Here is a 23953-nt window from a genome sequence, read left to right on the forward strand (position 1 = left end):
TATACACAGACTATAACTACACAAAAGCCAAATTGTATTATCGGGAACTGTGCCTGTTTAATCAGTGGAAATGTAGAAGATGAAGCTATCACCCTAAAGACAATATTAAAATCGTTTACCTGAGAAGCTATGTAAAAGGTTGGACATGACACAATTTATTAAAACACAAACTAAATTTGATTCATCATGTATTTGAAGGTGGCAGGTCAACTTGAAAATGGGTTGCAACCCTTATATCTTGGTATAAAATACATCGAGCTAAAATTCATTCAGATATCTGTACAGCATAAGCGTTAATACTGATGGATCCTCCCATCAGAGGAGGAATCCACGTTTCACAGTACAGTGCCCTACACAGAGGTGCATTAAAGAGTACTTTCCTCCTGCTGCAGTGGCTGGAAGGAGGAAAGCAATGACTGTGTTCTTTGTTTCAATGATCACAGTATGTTGCTCCTCAATCCTAACCATTATTCCTTGCACACGCACATGATTCTGTGCCTCAACAGCAAGGTAACTGTATCTTCATGTTGAGGTGACTGCATGTGTAGGGTCAGCACATTTGGAAAATGTACTTTCCAATCAGGCATCCATAGCTGCTTCATTACCCTGACTTCCTATGTGCCACGGTATGCACTGGAATGACACCTCCTTGCCTTGGGTCTCTAACAGGAAAAGAGAGCCGTGAATTATCTACATATACCTCTCCGTTTGACACACATGATGCGTAGGCTCAAGGGCACTTGTAAGTTCGTGCAGATAAGGAATTAGGTAGTATGATTACTTTGCATCTGCTTCAGCATCCTCAAGATTGCATATAATTCAGCACCATACAATGTGAATGTATCAGGTAATCAAATCTTGAGAGCATATTCTGGAAATAAAGCACAGCCAATAGAATCTTCCTGCTCAGACCCATCAGTGTAAACTACAACACAGTTGCAATGCTTGGCTAAAATTCTGGAATACATTGATTTAAAAACAGCCTAGGGTATAATTATTTTTGTAATTTGATAAATCTAAAATAATTCTTGTCTCCTTACACACCAGGGCAGTCAGCGACATGAACCACTATGAAGCACAGGACTCTGATTCGCAGTAAGAGCCACTACGTCATGCTGTCAATATTCGCTGCTCCACTGAATGGGGAGCAACAGTATGGAATGCTACTGACTGGGGCCTAGAGTAGGCTGCACACATATTACACCATGAAGCTCTGCCACTGTATGAAGAGTAGTGGCTCAACAGAGGCTGTGAGTTTGACTGATTCTGTATACTCCTGTTGCCAACCAAATCCCCTCATGTACAGCAATGATTTTTTATGATAAGATGATCTAACTGAGTTGTAAACCCTGCATCTGTAGTCAAGGCAGGACTGCATGCCTTTAGTCCTTTGGCATTTATACTCTTCAGATGGGGTAACTGTGTCCGACACTCATCAAATGAGACGCCTGGAAGACTGAATGAACTTTTAAAATTGAGAACAATGTCCCTCATTTTAAGAATGTGCAGCTGAAAAGGGTGACACGGACAATTGAAATTAACACAAAGCCTCTTCTTTGAAGAAAATTACCCCATTAAGTACCAGTGTCCTATTTTGAGGACAGAGCACATATTTATTTATAAATACACAATAAATTATTAATTTGCAACTATTACTGTTAAACGTCATTTGTTGATGCTTTTTATGACAAATGTATGCTTACAGGAAATTAAAAGCAATAATCCTGCCATTAACTGATTACTGAATACTAAGGCACACTTTTCATTATTACAGGTATTTACTTTATCGACAATTTAGTAATATTTGAAATATGTGGCAAAGATCTTTTTGTGATTAACTATAGTCAACAATGTGTCTTTTAAACTATTTGCATTGTTAGCTCAATTGGAGTTATATTCATTGTTTTCCATTTTATAAAATTTGGTGTACTTGAAATAGGACACTGGGACTTGGCGTTATCATTTCAGTTATTTGTATTGCTGCACGTTAGAATATGAAACTCTGCTACTGCTGATGTATTTTCTATTTAGAACATGATAATTTTACCAGATTTTGTTGCTGAGGTAAGTAACGACCCCTGTTATATATATTACAGGATATGAAGTTACTTTGAAATTTACAGCATATTATGAAAGTAGATTTATGAATATGTTACCCATTAGTAAATAATTCAGTTCCAGATGGACAGAGGTATTTACACATCCCTTTTCTGTAATTTGTGCTAATGTATTATTCTTTCATTTCACTTTATTTTATTACATTTTATTTCATTTCATTTTATATAGATTATAATGGCCTTCAGATGAGATAGATACCTCACTAACGAAGAAATAATAAACAGTGATGCATTCTACAATGCGGTGTCAGATGATCAGGACCATATTGATATCATCGTATGTCCTCCTGAAGTAGACTGTATGACCGACGAAGAAGAAGGTCCAGACGATGTTACTGGAAGCGTGGAAGTCTCAGATGTGCCAGGGGCTATTGAATTACATTATGTTCCATTAGAGAATAATGAAGAAACTGTATGTAAAACTTCACTGTCAGTTACATCCCAAGTTTCCAGAAGTAAATCGAAGAAGAGACATCTTACTGATGAGAAAAGCAATTGGAAAACGACACCTCCAGTTTATACAAGGCTGTCTCAAACTAGTGAGCATGACATCAACACAAAGAGAGAGGAATTGAAGGAACAACTTTCTTCCTTGACTCCGAAGGAGATGTTTGAAGAACTTATGAACGAAAACATATACGAGTTCATAGTGAAAGAAACTGTGAGATATGCAGTAAATATGAAGAATATGCAGGATTTTATCCTCACAGTTGAAGATGTGAAGGTCTTTGTTAGATTTCTTCTTTTTGCTGGTTACCATAAGCTCCCTGCTGAAAAGCTATACTGGTCTGAAGATGATGTTGGCATACCAATTATAAAGACAGCTATGTCAAGGAATAAATATCAGAAGTTGAAAACATTGCTTCATTTTCAAGATAATGACTTAGCCAATGAAAACAAACACGATCGCAGATTCCAAATTAGACCTCTCTTGAAAATGATAAATGAATCTTTTCAAAAATTTGGAATATTTGAGGAAATTTGTCAATTGACGAAATGATAGTCAAATACTACGGACGAAGTGGGCTGAAACAGTTTATCTGAGGCAAGCTTATTAGGTTTGGCTATAAGTTGTGGTCTCTTTGTGGCGCAAGTGGCAACTGTTTCAAATTTGATTTATACTGTGGAAAGGATCCAGAAGATACTGCAAGGGATGACCTACTATTGGGATCAAGAGTAGTCCTAAACATGCTGGACTGCATTGAAAAACCCGAGAATCATTGTGTGTACTTTGACAATTTCTTCACTAGTAGAGATGATCTGATTCATCTGAGAAACAGCAGCAGATAACTCCTCACAAGAATCTTGACCACCAAAAGTTGTGGAAGAGAAGAAGATATAATCTGAGGAGAAGGCTTCTATGTTGACCCCACAGGAACTAGATCCCCCCCATGCCGTTGGATTCCGAATCCATGTCCATTGATGTAGTTCCATACCCACTGGTGACAGATCACAATGTGTGAAGTGGACCCCTCACCCCTCTAAGTGTTCGCATAGTCAGTCTGTCGGCAGCATTAACTCCCAGAGAAAAATTAATCAATGTCGCATGTTGATGTTTTTATGGAGTGTGATGGGAAATGGTACATCACTGTGTTGTGAATAAGAGTGTGTTGTTAAGGAATGTGTAAGATCTGTCATCTTGATTAAAATGGAACCACTCCATAATCTGCTGAAAGAAGACAGCTTCCCAAATATGTTTTCAATATTTTCCACAAATAACAATGGATTGGTAGAGAGAAATGGCCCTCCGTTTGTTTGGGCGCAAATCAGGAACTGAGGGGGCAGTAACTGTCTGAAACTTGCTTGGTTTTGTCTGCCTTCTATGATGTAGCCAACGTGGGAAAGTTTATAGGATGATAACCATCGGCAGTGAACTGCTGCGTGATGGGACGGTGAGTGCCTTGTTGCCACCAACAGATAGCTTTGGCTGTTTCACGATACCAAATATACATCATGAAACACCACATACGGTCACAGGCACATGCATGTGCATACCCTAGCTCATCCAAGGATAACAAAGCTAGTAAGTTTTCCTTCATTTGTGTGTGCCCATCAAAAGCTAAAAGCTTTCTTTAATCCTAAAATATTTGCAGTTCTTGTAGACTTTGCTACAACAGATAATACAAGATGGTTTACTTCTAAGGAGAAGCAGCTGGCTTGAGACAATGGCCCATTAGAATAGCAGTTACTCACAATCTATCAGTGATGCACGAATCCCTACATGATGAATGAGTTATTCTAAACAGGGGAAAGTACACACATTCAAATTCCAAATTGTTCCTTTAAAAATTTTAAGAGACTGGGGAAAAAGATATGAATAAGGCTTCAATCTGATGTGTCAATTAGTCTCTGTTTTCTAATGCTAAAAATAATTTTTTTTTCTTCAGAATGAACGTAAATCATAGCAAAACCACTTACTAATTGATAAATGCATATGAATTTGATGAACACATTGTGTTTTGTTACTTTGTTCAAAGCACCAGCGTGTTAGAAAGTTGCAAATTTGGAGGTGAACTAATGAAACTAAATTGTTAGAGGCATGGTAAACATAAAATAATAGAAAATTCAAAAAAGTTTACTAACTTGAGCTCCAACAATTCCATTTCCACCATAGAAGTTATCGGCATACATGTGCATAGATCCTCCTTTTCCTCTTGCACAGCCTGATTTCCTCCCCGTAAGCTCTGACAGAACGACTGATGGTGGAATTCCCATCAGGTAAGTCCAACCATGAGCTCTGTAGGCAGTGATTACACTGTCCTGTGGCCTGAGAGCAGCTTTCATTCCCACTGCAACTGCCTCCTACAAAGGTGTAAGAATTCATGGTAAGGCACCACAAGTCAAATATTCGTCTCCTAGTACACAAATACAAGATAAATTTTCTTTATTAACCATACCTGACCAGAATACAAGTGACAAAATCCGCGTACAATTTTTTCCTTGTATAAATTTCCTGCAGCCGATTCCATTCGACGGATAACATGCATATGCTTATACAACATAAGTGCTTCATCACGTGTCACACTAACTTGTGTAGTTGGGCCAGAATCGAGTTTGTGTAGACGAAATGGCTAAAATATATTTGTGGCATTAAAGACAGCTTTAGAAGGATTGAAACAGGCATTCAGCATAATTTATATAATTCTTATTAATGCAGTACTGTACCTTTGTTTCAAAGTCTGCTTTAGTTGCAAAATTGCTCTTGCTTCCAAAAAATGACGAAAGAGCTTTCTGGAAAAAGAGAGGGAGGACATTTATTATGGTCTAATGTAAAAAATTGGCTGCCAGCACAATAAAAAAACCATCACTCTGCACACTGAATACCCAGTTGTGCACAAAGAGGCAACTCTACAGTAAAGAAGGATAACACAACTCACTACTTTATTAGAGAGGAAAGTTGCTACTGACCATATAGCGGAGATGCTGAGTTGCGATAGGCACAACAAAAAGATCCACACAATTATAGCTTTTGCCCATTAAGGCCTTTGTCAGCACCACACACACGCAAACGCAACTTGCACACACGTCTGCAGTCTCAGACAACTGAAACCACCACTTTTTTGCTGTGCCTACCGCAACTCAGCATCTCCGTTATATGGTGATTAGCAACTTTTCTTCTCTAATATTGTTACATTCCACCATGGATTTTCCATTGTTTGATAACTCATTACTTGGCAGTTTCAACTAGTGGGGAACAAACACACATTTACTTTGCACAGTATCATAAACAAATTTTATGAAATGCAATTTTTTGTGAATAAATTCTAATGAAATACATTTCTTTAAGAATGCACATCCACTCAAATATGGTGATATTTTTATTTTACTGCAAGGTTAAGAGAAAAATCAAGCTATAAAATGCAACATTAAAGGTTGCTGCATATATTTTTAATGTGGAATTTATGTCTGTCAACACAGCAGCATTTTTGGACCACTATTCACCATTTCACGTCTGTGATCTGCTATTTCAAGTACCAAGCTCACAGTTACACAGAGGAATGTAACAATGTTACATTCACATTTTATGAACAATGTTAAAAAAAATCTAGCATGTAGGTACCAAATGCACTAAGTGAAAACCAGAAAAATATGATGAGGGAACTTTTCCTTGCTTGTCATGAATTAACTTATCAATAAAAGTGAATATTATTATAAATGATTGTCATGGTCCCTTTATATCAACATTTGTATAAGATTATTAGAGGACATTAAAAAAACTAATGATAGTTCTGTTGGTTGGTGCTTTACAGTGCAAAACTGCTAAGGTCATAAGTGCCCACGTCATAATGTAAGAAAAAACAAGTACTACGTAATAACCTGAGGTGAAAAAGCAAAAATGCAATCAAGCGACTTTAAAAGAGAAGCAGGTAAGGACAAGGAGGCCCATAGCGAAAATTTCTCAAATCACTGAGATGGTGGATGTCCCAATGGGGGGGTATCAAATTTGCTTCGCCATGCTGCTGCAGTGAATAAAAACTAAAACACAATCAACAGAATGGGTGTCTTCAGCTAAAACATCTAACAATGTTGAGGGCAAACACAGATTTGAATGTAAACAGTTAAGAAATGGACACATGATCAGGAAGTGGCGGACTGTCAAGGGTTGTGAGCAGTTATTTTTTTTTTTTTTTTGGTGGGGTTTAAGGGCGCTCAACTACTGAGGTCATTAGCGCCCAGTCACTGTTGTTAGAGCACATAGAATCTAGTAAAACTCAAGGGGATGTGGGGGACACCAGAAGGACCTGACAAAGATGCAGATAAAGTAAGTAAAAAGGTTAGATGTCTTTGGACAAGCCAGTCAAAGTTATAAAACGCAGAATACGAGCAGCTGCTCGAGCGTCATCAGCTAAAACATCCGGTAAAGTAGATGGCAGGGACAGGACAACACGAAATTGACTAAAACGGGGACACGACAATAAAACATGGCGCACTGTTAATGCCTGACCACAAGGGCACTGCGGGGCTGGGTCACCGGAGAGCAGGTAGCGGTGGCTAAACCGGCAATGTCCAATCCGCAACCTGGTCAGAAGGACCACCTCTCGCCGAGATGGTCGGGAGGAGGTTGTCCAAGCAGTTGGGAGCGGTTTTACTGCCCGGAGCTTGTTTCCTTGGAGGGATGACCAAGCATCCCACCACGACGACACAAGCCTCTTACATACATCCCCACGAACGTCAGATGACGGGACACAATGGGAGGCTGGCCGAGGCAGGAGGACTGCAGCCTTGGCTGCAGCATCCGCAGCCTCATTCCCAGGCACTCCTACATGTCCGGGAACCCACAGAAAGCTGACAGGAGAACCATTATCAGAGAAAGAATGGAGGGACTGCTGTACCCGTTGAATCAAGGGATGGACCGGATAGGGAGCTCCAAGGCTCTGAAGAGCACTGAGTGAGTCAGAGCAGAGTACATACGATGAATGGCGGTGGCGGCGGGCATACTGAACGGCCTGATGGAGAGCATAAAGCTCAGCCGTAAAGCTCGAACATTGGTCGAGGAGCCGGTATTTAAAGGTGGCGGCCCCGACGACAAAGGCACAGCTGACACCATCGTCAGTTTTGGAGCCATCGGTGTAAATAAAGGTGTGACCGGCAAGTCGAGCACGAAGTTTGACGAACCGTGAGCAATACACTGCAGCCGGAGTACCCTCCTTTGGGAGTGAGCTGAGGTCGAGATAAATATGAACCGGAGCCTGGAGCCAAGGTGGTGTTGGGCTCTCACCCTCTCAGAAGGTGGTAGGGAGGGCAAAATCCAACTGTCGAAGCAGGCGACAGAAGTGGACTCCGGGGGCAAGCAGGGTAGACACATACAACCCATACTGACGGTCGAGAGAATCGGAGAAGGAGGACTGGTAAGAGGGGTGGTCGGGCATAGACAACAGCCGGCAGGCATACCGACACAGCAGTACGTCGCGCCGGTAGGTCAATGGTAATTCGGCAGCTTCAGCATAAAGACTCTCGACAGGACTAGTGTAGAAGGCTCCGGTCGCAAGACGTATCCCCCGATGGTGGATGGAGTTGAGCCGGCGTAAGAGGGATGGCCGAGCGGACGAGTAGACGAAGCTCCCATAATCCAGCTTCGATCGGACTATGGACCGATACAAGCGAAGCAGGACAGTGCGATCCGCTCCCCAAGATGAACCGCTAAGAACTCTGAGGACATTAAGAGAACGTGTACAACGGGCCGCCAAATAGGAGACATGTGGAGACCAACACAGTTTCCTGTCCAATGTGAGCCCTAGAAACTTAGTTGTTTCCATGAATGGGAGAACAACGGGACCGAGACGTAAGGATGGCGGAAGGAACGCTTTATATCGCCAAAAGTTGATACAAACCGTCTTCTCTTTAGAGAACCGGAAGCCATTTGCCACGCTCCATGAGTAGAGGCTGTCTAGACAACACTGAAGGCAGCGCTCCAGGAGGCATGTTCTCTGGGCACTGCAGTAGATCGCGAAGTCATCGACAAAGAGAGAGCCTGAGACATTAGGTGGAATACAATCCATAATTGGATTGATTGCGATGGCAAAAAGGGCTATGCTCAAGACGGAGCCCTGAGGCACTCCGTTCTCCTGGAGGAAGATGTCTGACAATACGGAACCCACACGTACCCTAAACTTTCGATCCGTTAAAAAGGAATCAATAAAAAGGGGCAGGCGACCGCGTAGGCCCCACCTGTGCATAGTGCGGAGGATACCTCCTCTCCAACAGGTATCATAAACCTTCTCCAAGTTGAAGAACACGGCTACTGTTTGGCGCCTTCGCAAAAAGTTGTTCATGATGAATGTCGACAAGGTCACAAGGTGGTCAACAGCGGAGCGGCGGCGACGAAAGCCGCATTGGACATTAGTAAGTAGCCGTCGAGATTCAAGAATCCAGACTAACCGAGCATTAACCATGCGCTCCATCACCTTACAGACACAGCTTGTAAGAGAAATGGGGCGGTAACTAGAAGGAAGGTGTCTATCCTTCACGGGTTTGGGTATAGGAACAACGACGGCGTCACGCCAACGCATGGGGACTTGACCTTCGGTCCAGATGCGATCGTAGGTACGAAGAAGGAAGCTTTTGCCCGCCGGAGAAAGGTGTGCCAGCATCTGAACGTGAATGGCATCTGGCCCCGGAGCAGAGGACTGGGACAGTGCAAGCGCACGTTCGAGTTCCCGCATAGTAAAGGGGGCATTATAAGTTTCCAGATTCAGCGAGTGGAAGGAAGGTCGCCGAGCCTCTTCTGCCTCTTTCCTGGGAAGGAAGGCAGGGTGGTAATGGGCGGAGCTTGAAACCTCCGCGAAAAAGCGGCCAAAGGCGTTGGAGACAGCCACAGGATCAACAAGGACCTCATTACCTGAGGTCAGGCCAGGTACCGAGGAGTGGGCCGTAATGCCCGACAGCCGGTGCAGGCCACCCCAAACGACGGAAGAGGGAGTAAAACTGTTAAAGGAGCTGGTGAAAGAGGCCCAACAAGTTTTTTGCTGCCTTTGATGACTCTACGGCATTGCGCTCGGAGTCGTTTGTATTCAATACAATTCGCCAACATAGGATGGCGGCGAAAGGTGCGTAAAGCACGTCGTCGAGCACGGATAGCGTCCCTACAAGCCTCGTTCCACCAGGGGACGGAAACGCGACGTGAAGAAGAGGTAGTACGAGGAATGGAACGTTCGGCAGCACTGATGATAACAGCCGTGAGGTATTCGACCTGACTGTCACAACTGAGAAAATCGTGGTCCGGAAAGGTCGCCAGGGAGGAGTAAAGTCCCCAGTCAGCTTTCGGTATGTTCCAGCGCGAAGGACGTGGGGATAGGGTGTGGTGCAGGAGACGAACGACACAGGGGAAGTGGTCGCTCGAATATGTGTCAGAAAGGACATACCACTCGAACCAACGGGCCAGAGTGGTAGAACAGATCGAGAGGTCCAAGTGGGAGTAGGTATGAGTAGAGTCCGAGAGGAAAGTCGGGGCGCCGGTATTGAGGCAGAGAAGACTGAGATGGTTGAAGACATCCGCCAAGAGTGAGCCTCTTTGACAGGATGCAGGAGAGCCCCAAAGGGGATGATGGGCATTGAAGTTGCCAAACAATAAAAACGGCGGGGGAAGCTGAGCGATCAAGTGCATCATGTCAGCCCGACTAACGGCAGATGACGGTGGAGTGTAGATGGTACAAACTGAAAAAGTAAAAGCAGAAAGAGTAATACGGACAGCTATTGCTTGGAGTGGGGTGGTCAATGGGATGGGATGGTAATAGACATCGTCCCGAACGAACAACATGACCCCACCATGAGCTGGGATACCGTCCACAGGGGTGAGGTCATACCGCTCCGAGGTATAGTGGGTAAAGGCAATATGGTCAGTCGGGCGCAACTTGGTTTCCTGGAGACCAAGGACGAGCGGACAGTGCAGGCGGAGGAGCAGTTGTAATTCCTCCCGATTAGATCGAATACCTCTTATGTTCCAATGTAACAAAGCCATCGCTAGTCAAAAAGTTGGGGGAACGAGACGGGGGAAGAGCTGGTCACCTCGACGGCCGCGGAGGGCCAGGTTGCGAGGGAACAACGCTACAACCGGCGGGAGGCGGATTCGGTTCCATCGAGTCGTCGCCAGCTGCGGCCGCTGTCCCTGGTTGTGTAGGAGGGGCAGCATCATTTGCCGACGAGAGGCCAGCTGAGCGCTTGGCAGCAGAGCGTTCCGGCGAAACTGAGGACGGCCAGGAGCAGCGACTCACGGATGAAGCGTCAGACGAAACGCGCCGGGGTGGAGAGGGGGATAGAGACTTCTTCTTGGAGGCCTTCTTGGAACGCCGAGGAGGCACAGGGATGGTGGGCTGGACCCGAAGAAGGTCCTCACACGCGGGGTCCGTTTTGGAACGCCGGACCTCAGAAGCTGGGGTCCGGAACGTTTCCCCGATGGACGCCTGAGAAGAGGATCGCTTCTCAGGTGGCGGGGGGAGAGGAGGAGGAGGAGGAGGAGGAGGAGGAGGAGGAGGAGGAGGAAGGGTGGCCCCTGGGGCAGAAGGGGCGGGGGCCACGGGGGAGGAGGATTTGGAAGGGAGCGATTTGGGAGGCGGAGGCAGAGCCCCCTGATGGGCGGAGGAGGCGGAGGGGGGACAGGATAGGGGTGAGGATACCGCGGAAGGGGTGGACACAACTGAGGCAAACAAGGTGGTCAATGGCACGGGATGAAGGCGGTCATATTTCTTCCTGGCCTCAGAGTAAGAGAGCCGATCCAAAGTTTTGAGTTCTTGTATCTTCTTCTCCTTCTGATATGCGGGGCAGTCTGAGGATCTAGGCGAGTGGATGCCAGGACAATTAATGCACCGAGGTGGTGGGGTGCATGTATGTTCCTCACGAAGAGGACGTCCACAATCGCCACAAAGGGGCTCAGCCTCACACCGTGACGACATGTGCCCAAAGCGCAAACACCGAAAACAGCGCATAGGAGGCGGGACATAAGGTCGCACGTCGCACTGGTAGCACATCACCTTTACCTTCTCCGGGAGAACGTCCCCCTCGAAGGCGAGGATAAAGGCCCCGGTGTCGATGCGACGGTCTTTGGGGCCGTGCTGGACTCACCGGACGAAATGCACGCCTCGGCACTCCAGGTTGGCCCTGAGCTCCTCACCAGATTGTAGCAGGAGGACACGATGAAAAATAACCCCCTGCGTCCTATTTAGTGCCAGATGCGGGACAATGGATACTGGGATGTCCCCTAGGCGGTCGCACGCCTGGAGAGCCGCCGACTGTGTGGCGGAGGTGGTCTTTATAAGAACGGACCCTGATCGCATCTTGCTGAGAGCCTCGATTTCCCCGAAGACGTCCTCAATGTGCTGAACAAAGAACATGGGCTTGGAGGTGGCGAACGTCCCCCCATCGGTTCGAGAACAGACCAAATAGCGGGGGAAGTACTTCGCCCCAAGCCGGAGGGCCTGTCCCTCCTCCCAGGAAGTGGCCAAGGGGGAAAGGGCAGGAGAACCAGAACTAGAAACGGTACCTTATCTTTTGAAAGACTCAGCCGCAGAGCGACCTGATACATGTTGACGTTTCATCTGCGAAACGTCCGCCCCGATACCACCCACTCCGACCAGGGGCTCTCCCCACGGGCGCCACCCAGCCTCAGCAAGGGCCACCTGGCAGGATGACCGTTGCCGGGAGTCCTGATGCCCCAAGGAGACGGGCATCTACTCCTTGGCCGACGTGGGAAGGGTGCAGCTCAGGTATCGGCAGTACGATCCCTGTGTTGTCAGGGGGCTACAACCAAGAGGGTACATGACGACCCCACCACAACGGGCTGGCTACCGTGCTGCATTTCTGGTGCCATGGAAAGTCCATCATGATCGCTGGTGCAGATGGGGACGTACTATGGGCGTAACTTGTACAACCCATCAGGCGTTTAGGCCCAATTTGAGCAATAGTGGGTATGGTTACAACACCGGTACAATGCTGAGTGCCAAGGTCTTAGTGCACTTAGAACCAATGGTACACCACGTAAGGTGTCCTTCCCCAAAAGGCTCGTACTTCTGTAGAATTTTGAAAAATGGAGGTCAAACCCCAAGGGGGACCATCACATGGAAGGCCGAAACGGTTGAAACTCCTTTTAGTCGCCTCTTACAACAGGCACGAACACCGCGGGCCCATTCTTACCCCGGACCCGCAGGGGGAGTTGCGAGCAGTAAGACATGTGGGAAGACCAACAGAAGAGGGAAAGGACCGAGATATAGGGATGGGGAAGAAATTCCTGGCACTGCCAGAAATTAACACAGACAGTACTATCAGCAGAAACCCGGAAGCCATTGTCAATGCTCCATGAATAGAGATGATCAAGACATTCCTGAAGACTCTGCTCAAGTAGAGGGGTTCATTAAGAGCTGCAGAAGACATAAATGTCATCAATGAAAAGAGAGGCTGAGATACCTGGTGGGAGACAATAGCGTTAATGGTTATGGCAAATAATACGACGCTGAGCACGGAACTCTGAAGCATCCCGTTCTCTTGAATAAAAGTGTCGAACAGAACCAAGTCCACACATACCTTAGAAACACAATCTTCTAAAAATTCCCAGAAAAAAAGGGACAGGTGCCCCGGAAGCCCTACTCTTGCATAACATGGAGGATACCTGTCCTCCAGAAAGTGTCATATGCCTTCTCCAAATCAAAAAATATGACCACAGTTTGGCAATTCTGCAAAAAACTGTTCATAATATGAGTTGACACAGTGATAAGATAATCAACTGCAGAGTAATGCCTACAGAATCCACGCTGGGTGTTAGTGGGGAGATTCTGAGACTTGAGCAACCACACTAGCTGACCATTAATCATATGTTCCATCACCTTGAAGACATTACTGGTGAGGGAAATTGGGCGCCAGATGGAAGGAAGGTGTTTGACATTACCAGTCTTACGTATGGGAATGACAATAGCCTCACACCAGTGATGTGCCATACATCCAAATGCAGTTATATGTATGGAGGAGAAAACTTAAACCCTCCAGAGATAGGTGTTGCAACATCAGAATGTTAATGCCATCTGGTCCTGGAGCGGATGACTGGGACAAAGAGAATGAATGTTTAAGCTTCCTCAGTAAAAGCAGTATTGTAACATTCACGATTATGGGATGAAACAGATACTGTCCTTGCCTCCGCCAACTGATTCGAAGGGAGGAAAGCAGGATGGTAGTGGGTGAAACTCAAAATGTCTGCAAAATATCGGCCCAAGGTGTTGGAGATATCAACATGATCTACAATGACATTGTTCGCCATGGTTAGATCAGCAAGTGGGGGAATGAACTGTGGTTCCTGAAAGCCACCAGAGATTATCCCAAACAGCAGAAGAGGGAGTAAAGCTGTTAAAAGAGCTTTGAAAAGAAAGCGAACTAGCTTTTTTGTTATCGCTGAAAATTTGGTAATGTTGCACATGTAGCTGTTTATATGGATAGCTGATCACCACTGTGGGATGGTGTTTAAAAATGCAGATAGCTTGTGTCCAGGTGCAGTTTGCGTCGCGGCATGCTTCAGTCCACCAGTGGACAGGGGTATGTTGGTGCGAGAAAGATATGAGAGGTATGCAACATTCTGTGGCTGTGAGAATAGTGCTTGTAAGGTATTCTATCTGGTCACCAATGCAGAAGAAATGGCGTGCATTGAAAGTGGCCAGTAAGGAGCACAGCTGCCAGTCAGCCTGAATAGCTGCCAGTTGGTTTGCCTCACAGATAGGATAGGCATTAACAAATGAATGACACATGGGAAATGGTCACTTGAGTGTGTGTTGGAGAGAACAGAGTACTCAAGACGATGAGCAAGCTGAGCAGTACATATCGAAAGGTCCAAGTTGGAAAAGAAGTCCGGGGAATTGAAAATAAATGTGGGTGTACCCAGGTTCAAACAGATTAGATTGAGCTCGTTGAAGATGTCTACTAGGAGAGAGCCTCTCTGACAGAGGCATGGAGAGCCCCAAAGGCAATGGCAGGCATCAAAATCGCCGAGCAGCAAAAAGAGAGGAGGAAGCTGAGCAATAACTTGCAAAATGTCTGCCCTGGTGACAGCAGAAGATAAGGGTGAGTAGATGTTGCAAAGAGACAAGGTGAAACCAGGAAGGGAAAGACAGACAGTAACAACTTGAAGCTGGGTATGCAAAGAAATGCTGTGACTATAGATGTCATCCCTAATGATCAACATGACTCCCCAATGACCCGGAGTCTCCACCTCTGGGGGAAGTTCAAAACGGACTGAATTTAAGTGTTGGGGGTGAAAGTGATCGTGAGGGTGTAATTCTGTTTCCTGGAGGCAGGAAACAACAGGACAGTATGATCGCAAGAGGAGCTGTAATTAAAACCTATTGGTTCCTATGTCGCAAATTCATTGCAGAATAACCACGTCCGATGACAAGAGATGGGTCAAATAAGGGGGCAGTCACAGAGGTGGCTGCAAAGTTCCAGAACAATCGCAATGACCAGCTTCGGGAGGGGGATCCTGGTCCATTAGTTCGACAGAGGTGTTGGTATTTGCCTTCGGCTGGCCAGCACAGTGGTTGTTGATGGTGCATCCCAGTGAAACGGAGATTATCTGGGTGAGGGTATAGCATGGTGACATCGCTGAGGAAGAATGTCAAGGTGGAGAAGGGGAAGATCACCTTTGTTTGGCTGCTTAGAACCTTAGGGTTTGTCAGGTCCCTAACAGCAGAAAATCTCTATAATAGACGTGGCTGCTGAACTGTATCCCCCAACAACAGTTAAAACTTCCAAATAATGGACAGCACGAAAGAATAGATTGTTGTGTAAAGTAAATGGCAACAATCATTATTATACTTTTGAATGTTTGTAAGTTAAAGTACACACTGTTTCTATTGTCAAGGAAGAGAGCTTATGTACTGTAGTGTTAAGATGTCACAAAAACGTTCATTGAAAAGATCATCATCATCATCAAGTCTATAGAAAGGAAAGCTTAGTGTTAGAGATATGGCTACAGCTCGTGCTGCTGTAGAAACAGAGATCAGTGAAATTTTAAGAAACAAAAAGGGCATTCCGAAATTGTGGGCTGAAAATGATATCAGTAGACAAGCTTTTTCCCAACACACCAGGTTTAGAAGTTGACAATTTGACTTTTGAATGGTTCTGCCAGGCTCCAGTTAGTGGCCTCTGATTTGAGAGACAGCATCTGCAATTGGCAAGGATTTAGGACTTTGTGATTTTAAACATCTGTATGCTGGTTTGACAAATTTAGGAGTAGACACAACGTCTCTTTTCTACCCGTGTATGATGAATCCAGTTCAGTGGATAAAAACATTGTGTCAGATTGGTGAAAATGGATAACAGGAATTTATGGGAGTTACAAAGAAAAACATTTTCAACTTTGACAAGGCTAATCTTTTCTTCAGAATTCTTTCCATTAAATCATTTAGTTTGAAAGGAGACAACATTTCGAAAGAACAAGTCACTGTTCCACTGTGTGCTAATATGATGGGCAAATTTTAAAAGCCTTTAATTATTGGTAAGGTTGCAAAGCTTAGATGTTTTAAGGGTATGGTCTTGAGTAAACTGAAAATGAAGTGGTATGCTAATAAATGATTTTGGATGGCGAGAGCAATAATCAGTGAATGGTTGATGGCATTTGACAGAAGAAATGAAAGACATAAGAAAAAGTAATTTTGTTTACGGATAATGCCGCTTACCACTGCAGTGCTGCACTAAAAAAATGTAAGAATTTCTTTCTGCTGCAAAATTCAACTGCCCATTGTCAATTACTGAATGAGGAAATTATTCAAAATTTCGAAGTGCTTTACAGGTGGAAAGTGTTGAGACATTTTGTCTCTCAGACAGACAATTTTGAATCAATGTATGAACTCTGGAAATCTGTCATGGTACTGCATGCAATTCTATGGATTTCTTCAGTCTTAAAACAAGTAACATACGTTACATCGGCAACTGTTTCAAGAAGGCAGGGTTCATCTTTAATGACCATGCTTCAGCAACTGATGACAGTGTGGGGGCAAAAAAAAAAAAAAAAAAAAAAAAAAAAAAATATCAGCAAAACCTTGAGACTATAGTAGAGGGATCTGGTGGCTCTGAAGGATATCCCAATATTGATTATCCAGTGTTCACAGAAGTTACATCAACTAGTATAAGTGAACTCAAAACAAGAGCTTCATCAAGAAGGGTGAGGTGACAATGTTGACAATAGACAACAGGATTGAATTGAACCAGACTTTACTCTAGTTCCAAGTAAGCAGGCAGCTGAAGAGGTAAGAAAATTTAAATACTACCTTTTAGAAAAGTGATGAAGAAGGACTCAGTTTAACTTTAGCAGTTAAAACATGTACCAAGTTGACAATTATAAGTGACACTCTTGTTCAGAGAAAAATACATGATTATTTCGAACCAACCATCTAGAATGTGTGAAAAAAATTTTAATACTTTATTATACTAGTGTATGGGGATATTTTAATGAAGTACTGTACTTCAATGAAGATGAATTTTCACTAATTTACTTATACAGTATACTGCAGTACAATTTTCCCTGTACATGTATGTTATTCAGAAGTCTTACTGTATTATAATATTTTTAATAATAATTTACTGACAATGAGACACTCGTAGAGGATTAGGATGCTTTTTACTGTCATTCTTCACCTCTAGAGAGTTGATTTCTTTATACAGAGTTGCTAACAGATCTTCAACACACTGAAAAGTAATGTTCTGTTTGCTGTTCTGAACAGTGAGAAACTGCTATAATAATCCAAAAACACATACCCATCTTCTCAATGACTAATACAATTTGGTGGACAGGTTTATGACAGTAATGCGCGTGCAATCTCTCTCTCTCTCTCTCTCTCTCTCTCTCTCTCTCTCTCTCACACACACACACACACACACACACACACACACACACACACTCTTTTAGTGTGAAACTAGTTTTTCGTAATTACCATAGAGAGTTCCATGAAGTCTGGTAACACACTGGCTGCAACTTCTTTACTCACTTTGTACCATATTCCAAACTGGCAGCATTGCAAAAAATCAGCAATGCAATAACTCAGTTCACATATTTCAAAGAGATTACAGTTCCAGATTGCTATCAAGTACACTATGTCAATGAAACCATGCACACTTTAATAAAATATGTATCTATTGGAATAAGGAATGGTTGTTTTTCGGGATTTGTACTGCAGAGTCAAAATGTAATAAACCTATTCAAGGCAAACAAGATGAAAAATCTCTTAAATGAAGCTATGCACCTTCAATCTGTTTTCCAAGAAATAGCACCTAGTAACACTGAACCACAGCAAAATAAGAGATCAAAAATAACTTCTTATTGCAAAATGGTAGTATTTACATAGCAAAGAAAAATCAAAAACAATGCTATATTTTGAAGACCTGAGTTTCAAGATCCAGCAAAAGAGAAAGATTTGGAAAAACTAGTTAATAGAACTAGTATGGGATTACCTCATGACTCACGACACAAAGACATGAAATGACATGAAATAGGCACCACACATTCTTTATGCCTACGTCTATGTTTCATTTTAGAAAACTCATTCCTTGTGGTACAGTTTGTTACAAATATATTCAATTTTGTAACAGGAACATTTCTAGCATTGCACTAATCTTCTATGCCGATTTGCTATAATTTGAGTTATTAGTACCTATTTACAATCTTGATCTATCAAAACATGTTTATGCATGACTGGCAATCTGCAGTGAACAATGATGTGGAGCTGTAATACAGGCAGAGGTCTTCCACATACAGTTACGGTTAGACTGTCGTTCCCACTGCAGTCACAATAGCATTGACTGCAATGGCAAAGAGGGTTACACTCAGAACTGATACCTGAGGGGCTCAAATTTGATGTACATATTGGTTGCTGATGACTGAACCTATCTAGACCTGGAACAATTGGAGGGATAGGAAATTGTGGTAAGCAACCCAGAAGCCCCACTTGTCCAGTACAAATATCTGTAGGATGTGATGGCAATTGGTGGTACCATACCTCTTCCACAGATCAAACAACACAGCAATCAGATATTGTCATTGTGCGGAAGCATTGCACACTGCAGATTCTAGATGGATCAAATGTTCTGTGGTGGACCACAGTGCCTGAAACTCAATTTGAAATTGAGATAAATATCCTCTGACTTCCAGGTACAACACAGTTGTTGGTTGTCCATTCTTGAAATTTGTTTACACAGCACATTCATTCGAGATTGGTCAATAATTAACTGATATTTGAAGGCCTTTCCCCGGTTTCAGGATAGGAATAATAATACCCTTCCACCATCTGAAAGGTAATTCCCGTTCTTGCCAAATATGGCAGAAAAATCAGAAAATTTGTCTTATGCTGTTATTGCTAAGGTGTTAAAGCATTTGACTGTGGGTTTTTATCAGGTCCTGGCGCTGTCTCAACAATCTGCCAAAGCGCGGTAGAACTCCCATTCACTAAATGGAACTTTATGTGAGTTAAGATCTTGTGCATGGAAGGTAAGCAGTTTTGCTCCGCCAGGTGTTTCTGGGTCAAGAAAGTAGGCTGGTAGCCACTGAAACAGATGCTTCACTGTAGCATACTTTGAAACATTCAGCAATGGTTGCTTCTAATGCAGCATTTAGTGGCACCTGCACACTGAAAGTGTTAGAGTGTGTAAGCTTGCATACTCCTGCAGACACTCTCTCGCTGTGTTAATCCAATTTTTTTAGTAGGATTTGTAATTTTTAACAATAGAGAAATTGGTTTCTGAGAACCATGTCTGCTCAAGTGCCATGCAGTTTACAAAGTAGTCATTAACTGATGGAGATTGGATAGGTGACAAAAGTAGCTACGACAATTCCTCTGAAGGAGCATACGAAAACTGTTGTTTTCTATAGCATGATTGGTGGTAGACTGCTGGTCTGTTTCATCCTGGGACAGGACATCTTGGCAGGGGTCCTCTTCTCTGGTGATGCTGGAGGAGTACAAAGCATCGGCAGGCAGGCACTGACATGTGGCTAGGGACATGGGAGTGTTTTACATTCCTGGATTTTTTCTCTCTTGAAAACTGGACATGTTGGCAAATGAAGGGGTGGTCTTTTGGACAACTGACACATGTAACAGGTAGTTTGCAGAGTCTGTCCTCATATGTTATCCTTCTGCATGTCCCCCAAGTTGCCTCAATGGTACAATGGGTGGACATGTATCCCCAAACCTTTGGCACCCAGGAGGAAGAAAATATTGTTTAACATTACACCCACGAAACCTGACTAACCCTCACAGGCAAAACGTTTCCCCTGAAAATTAAGATAAAAGCTCTAGTGTACAACCCATTACTCTTAGGTACTCTCTGAATGAGATGAACAGAATGAACTCCACACTGCTCTAGGTTAGTGGACAGTTCTTCATTTGTGAGTAGTGTTACGTCCCGAAGGAATATATGATCTTGAATCCTGACGAGTTTGTCACAAGGAGAGAGTGAGCTTGATACAGACCTAAAGTGTGTGTGATTGGTTAGCATTCAAACTATCTTAACAACAGAGATCCATTTCTTGTTTTCTCTACTGCAGCACTTATTCTGAACCTATTCTCAATATTTTCAGTGCAAAAAAAAAGTGGCTTCGCTGTTGTAAAGGGTTCTCTGTCAGCTCTGGAGCACACTAAGAACAGCAAACTGTTCATTTCTGCTTGCAGGATTCACATTCCATGGAATGGCCAAAGCTAGAAATGCTGTGGAGGTAGTAAGTATCGGCATAAATATCTTGTCTTCTTTCACCTGAGATGGCCATGTTGGCATGACCACCAATATTGGCGAGTTTGATCCATTTCATTGCTGGGCATCTGCACTGATGATCTCACTTGACCTGATGCTCTCATTATGCACCTCACCACTGCAAAGACTATCTGGCTTAGCAGCCTTTGCTCATTGTCCCTGTGCCCTGGATTAGACATGCCCATACTTCTTGGCATACACGTGGAGGTTACAACTCATGCATCAAGCAGTGCGATCCCCACACTGTCGGGAGGCTACAGTCATGAAGGTACAGAGGGCACATGATGATCCTCCGGCAAGCCACACTGATAGGTGGACAAAAGGCCTTGTGATTCTCAAGTATCCAGCACAATCGATGAGCCACCACTCTCTATAGCAATTTTAATAGCACATTCAAGAGACTGACTGGTCTATAGCTATCAACGAAGTTGCAATTTTGCCTGGCTTAAGGACTGGGATGATGGAACTGTCCTGCTATTGTGAGGGGAATTCAGTCCTAAGCCAGATTCAACTGGAAACCTTGGGCTGATAGCATTCATGATCCATGTTCAGATGTCGAATCATTTCACTGCCCTGTGTCAAGGCCGAGGGCCACATCTCAAGACAAGTTGAGGGCTCTAAGCAATTCCCATTCATTAAGAGGGCCATTTTATGGTGCACGGCAGTTTGCAGAAAAAAAATTGGCAAGCATCTTACACCCATTGTTTGCGTGCTTGAAATTCTAAACTGAGTAGTGAAGCGTTAACTAAGGACAGATAGGTTTGTAACAGACCACAATGGACCAATGGCTGGTGTTGGCCTATACATGGCTTGCCACGCATCTAAGGAGGAAATGCTCCCAGCATTCTTTTTTCCTCTGTTCAATTAAAAAAGAGCAGCTGCTTAAAGGTTATGAGGTTTGACATTAAGGGACCTTACTTATATACAAACAACAAAAAAAGTTTTGCATCACCCCAGTTCCCAAAACTCCTGAAAATAGACATTGATTGCGGATAATGTAACACAGAAACAGTCCACCTGACTGTTCAGAGACGTCACTAAACCCGATAAAAGATGTAAACAACCATGCATGAGCAGTGCCCATTAGACAGAAGGGGTTTGACAGCTGATCAGATCCAGTCATTCCACCAAGGAGGTGGTACACAACTTGTATTGTCTGTAATTCAACCATGCCTAGACGGTCAATACCGCGTTTCGGTCATATGTCCATATTGTTACTTTGTGCCAGGAAGGGCTCTCAACAAGAAAAGTGTCCAGGTGTCTTTGAGTGAACCAAAGCGATGTTGTTCGGACATGGAGGAGAAACAGGGACTGTTGATGGCATGCCTCTCTCAGGCCTCCCAAGGGCTACTACTGCAGTGGATGACCGCTACCTACAGACTACGGCTTGTAGGAACCCAGACAGCAATGCAACTATGTTGAATAATACTTTTCTTGCAGCCACAGGATGTCATGTTACAACTCAAACTGCGTGCAATAGGCTGCATGATGCACAACTTCACTCCCGACATCCATGGCAAGGTCCATCTTTGCAACCATGACACCAAACAACATGGTAGAGATGGGCCCACCAACATGCTGAATGGACCGTTCAGGATTGGCATCACGTTCTCTTCACCGATAAGTGTCGCATATGCTTTCAACCAGACAATCGTCGGAGACATGTTTGGAGGCAACCCCGTCAGGCTGAACACCTTGGGCACACTGTCCAGCAAACGCAGCAAGGTGGAGGTTCCCTGCTGTTTTGGGGTGACATTATGTGGGGCCGACGTATGCAGCTGGCTGTCATGGAAGGTGCCATAATGGCTGTAGGATACGTGAATGCCATCCTCCGACTGATAGTGCAATCATATCGGCAGCATATTGGAAACGCATTTGCTTTCAGGGACAACAATTCATGCCCTCTTTGTGCACATTTAGTGAATGACTTCCTTCAGCATAGCAACATCACTTGACTGGAGTGGCCAGCACGGTCTCCACACATGAACCCTATCAAACATGCCTGGGATAGATTGAAAAGGGCTGTTTATGGACGACGTGACCCACCAACCACTCTGAGGGATCTACGCCGAATCGCCGTTGAGTAGCAGGACAATATGGACCAACAATGCCTTAATGAACCTGTGGATAGTATGCCACGATGAATACAGGCACACATCAATGGAAGAGGATGTGCTACTGGGTATTAGAGGTACTGGTGTGCACAGCAATCTGGACCACCACCTCTGAAGGTCTTGTTGTATGGTGGTACAACGTGCAATGTGTGGTTTTCACGAGCAATAAAAAGGGCGGAAATGATATTTATGTTGATCTCTATTCCAATTTTCTGTACAGGTTCCGGATCTCTTGGAATCAAAGTGATACAAAACTTTTTTTGATGTGTGTATTTGAAAAGCACATCACAACCCCAGATTGCCACTAATTATTTTTTTAGACCACTGTGTGACCAGCTGCTGGTGTTGGGGGGCCATGGAGAGGGAGAAAGGGGGAGGGGGCAGTGATGTTTCTGGAGTGTGAATAATTGCCCCAGCTCTACTCTGGAGATAGTCTGCCAATTCCCCAACTGAGGTGCCCAGCTAGGAGGACCGGTCAGACGAATGATGGCATGGTCACTACAGAACCTTCAGAGAGTGGTCACTATCTTCCTGCACAACTTGAAATCAGAAAGTAGTACTCTATCAGGAGACACCTTTCAGATTGCTTGATACGCCCTAGAGGGGACTGCATGTACTGAAATCTCCAAGCAAAACACAAATGGTGGGAGAAGTTCCTGCATCATGTGGATCATGTTGGGATGAAGTATTTACTTGCCAGGAGGTTGGTAAATATTACAGATGATTATGTCAGTTGCCATCCGATTTCACACAGCTATCACTTGTAAAAGTGCATGATGATTTTGTTAGCTAGTAGGTGCTTTAGAGTGCAAAAGGTGCTGTAGGGTGCAAATTGCTAAGGTTATTAGGTCTGTATTAGAATGTAAGAAAAAACAAGTGCTACATAAAAACCTGGGGCGAAAAAAGGCAAAAACCCAATCAAGCAACTTTACAAGAGGAGCAGCTAAGGACAAGGGCATCCCTAGGAAAAATTTTCCAAAACATCATTGAGTTGGTGGAAGTCCCTGTGAGTAGCATCAAATTTGCTTTGCCATGCCGCTACGGCGAATAAAAATGAGACGCAATCGAAAGAACATGTGCCAGCCACTAAAACATCGGGCAAAGTAGATGGCAAACATAAACGCAAACGTAAACGGTTAAAAAATGTGTGCCAGATCAGAAAGTGGTGGATTGTCAAGTGTTGGGAGCAGTAGGTACAGAGAGGGGCAGGGTTGCCACTTAAAAAATGGCGGTGACTATAGTGCATTTAAAATTAACTGTGACTTTTGACGTATGGCTCACTGGAGGGGACATGACGCCATTCCCAGGTAACACCAATGGTGAGCCGGTTTCCATTACCACGCTGCCAGCAGCTTGGTTGGTAAGGTGCCTCCGTTGCCACACCGGGGATAAACAGTATCACGTGGTGCCGCGCTTCAGATGCTTCTGTGTTCGTTAGCTCTCTTTGATCCTTAAAGTTTTCTGCGGTCGTCACGTGTTGTGAATAATTGTTCTTGTGTTGGCATTGCATTGATA

At 44.2% G+C, this 23953-nt stretch overlaps 1 protein-coding gene across 2 annotated transcripts in view; it reads right to left on the reverse strand.

The window, feature by feature from the left end:
* The window catches only part of LOC124784073 (pyruvate dehydrogenase E1 component subunit alpha, mitochondrial-like), a 100236-nt gene that overhangs the window by 64779 nt on the left and 11504 nt on the right, over positions 1-23953 (reverse strand). For both annotated transcript variants that reach the window (XM_047254071.1, XM_047254072.1), the window contains 3 exons: positions 5283-5348; positions 5015-5188; positions 4701-4919 (listed from right to left, as the gene is read on the reverse strand). In XM_047254071.1, coding sequence (XP_047110027.1) covers positions 4701-4919; positions 5015-5188; positions 5283-5348 — 459 coding nt within the window. The remainder of the gene's footprint in view (positions 1-4700; positions 4920-5014; positions 5189-5282; positions 5349-23953) is intronic.

Source organism: Schistocerca piceifrons, chromosome 1 (genome assembly GCF_021461385.2).
Source record: "Schistocerca piceifrons isolate TAMUIC-IGC-003096 chromosome 1, iqSchPice1.1, whole genome shotgun sequence".
NCBI classification, from domain to species: domain Eukaryota; kingdom Metazoa; phylum Arthropoda; class Insecta; order Orthoptera; family Acrididae; genus Schistocerca; species Schistocerca piceifrons.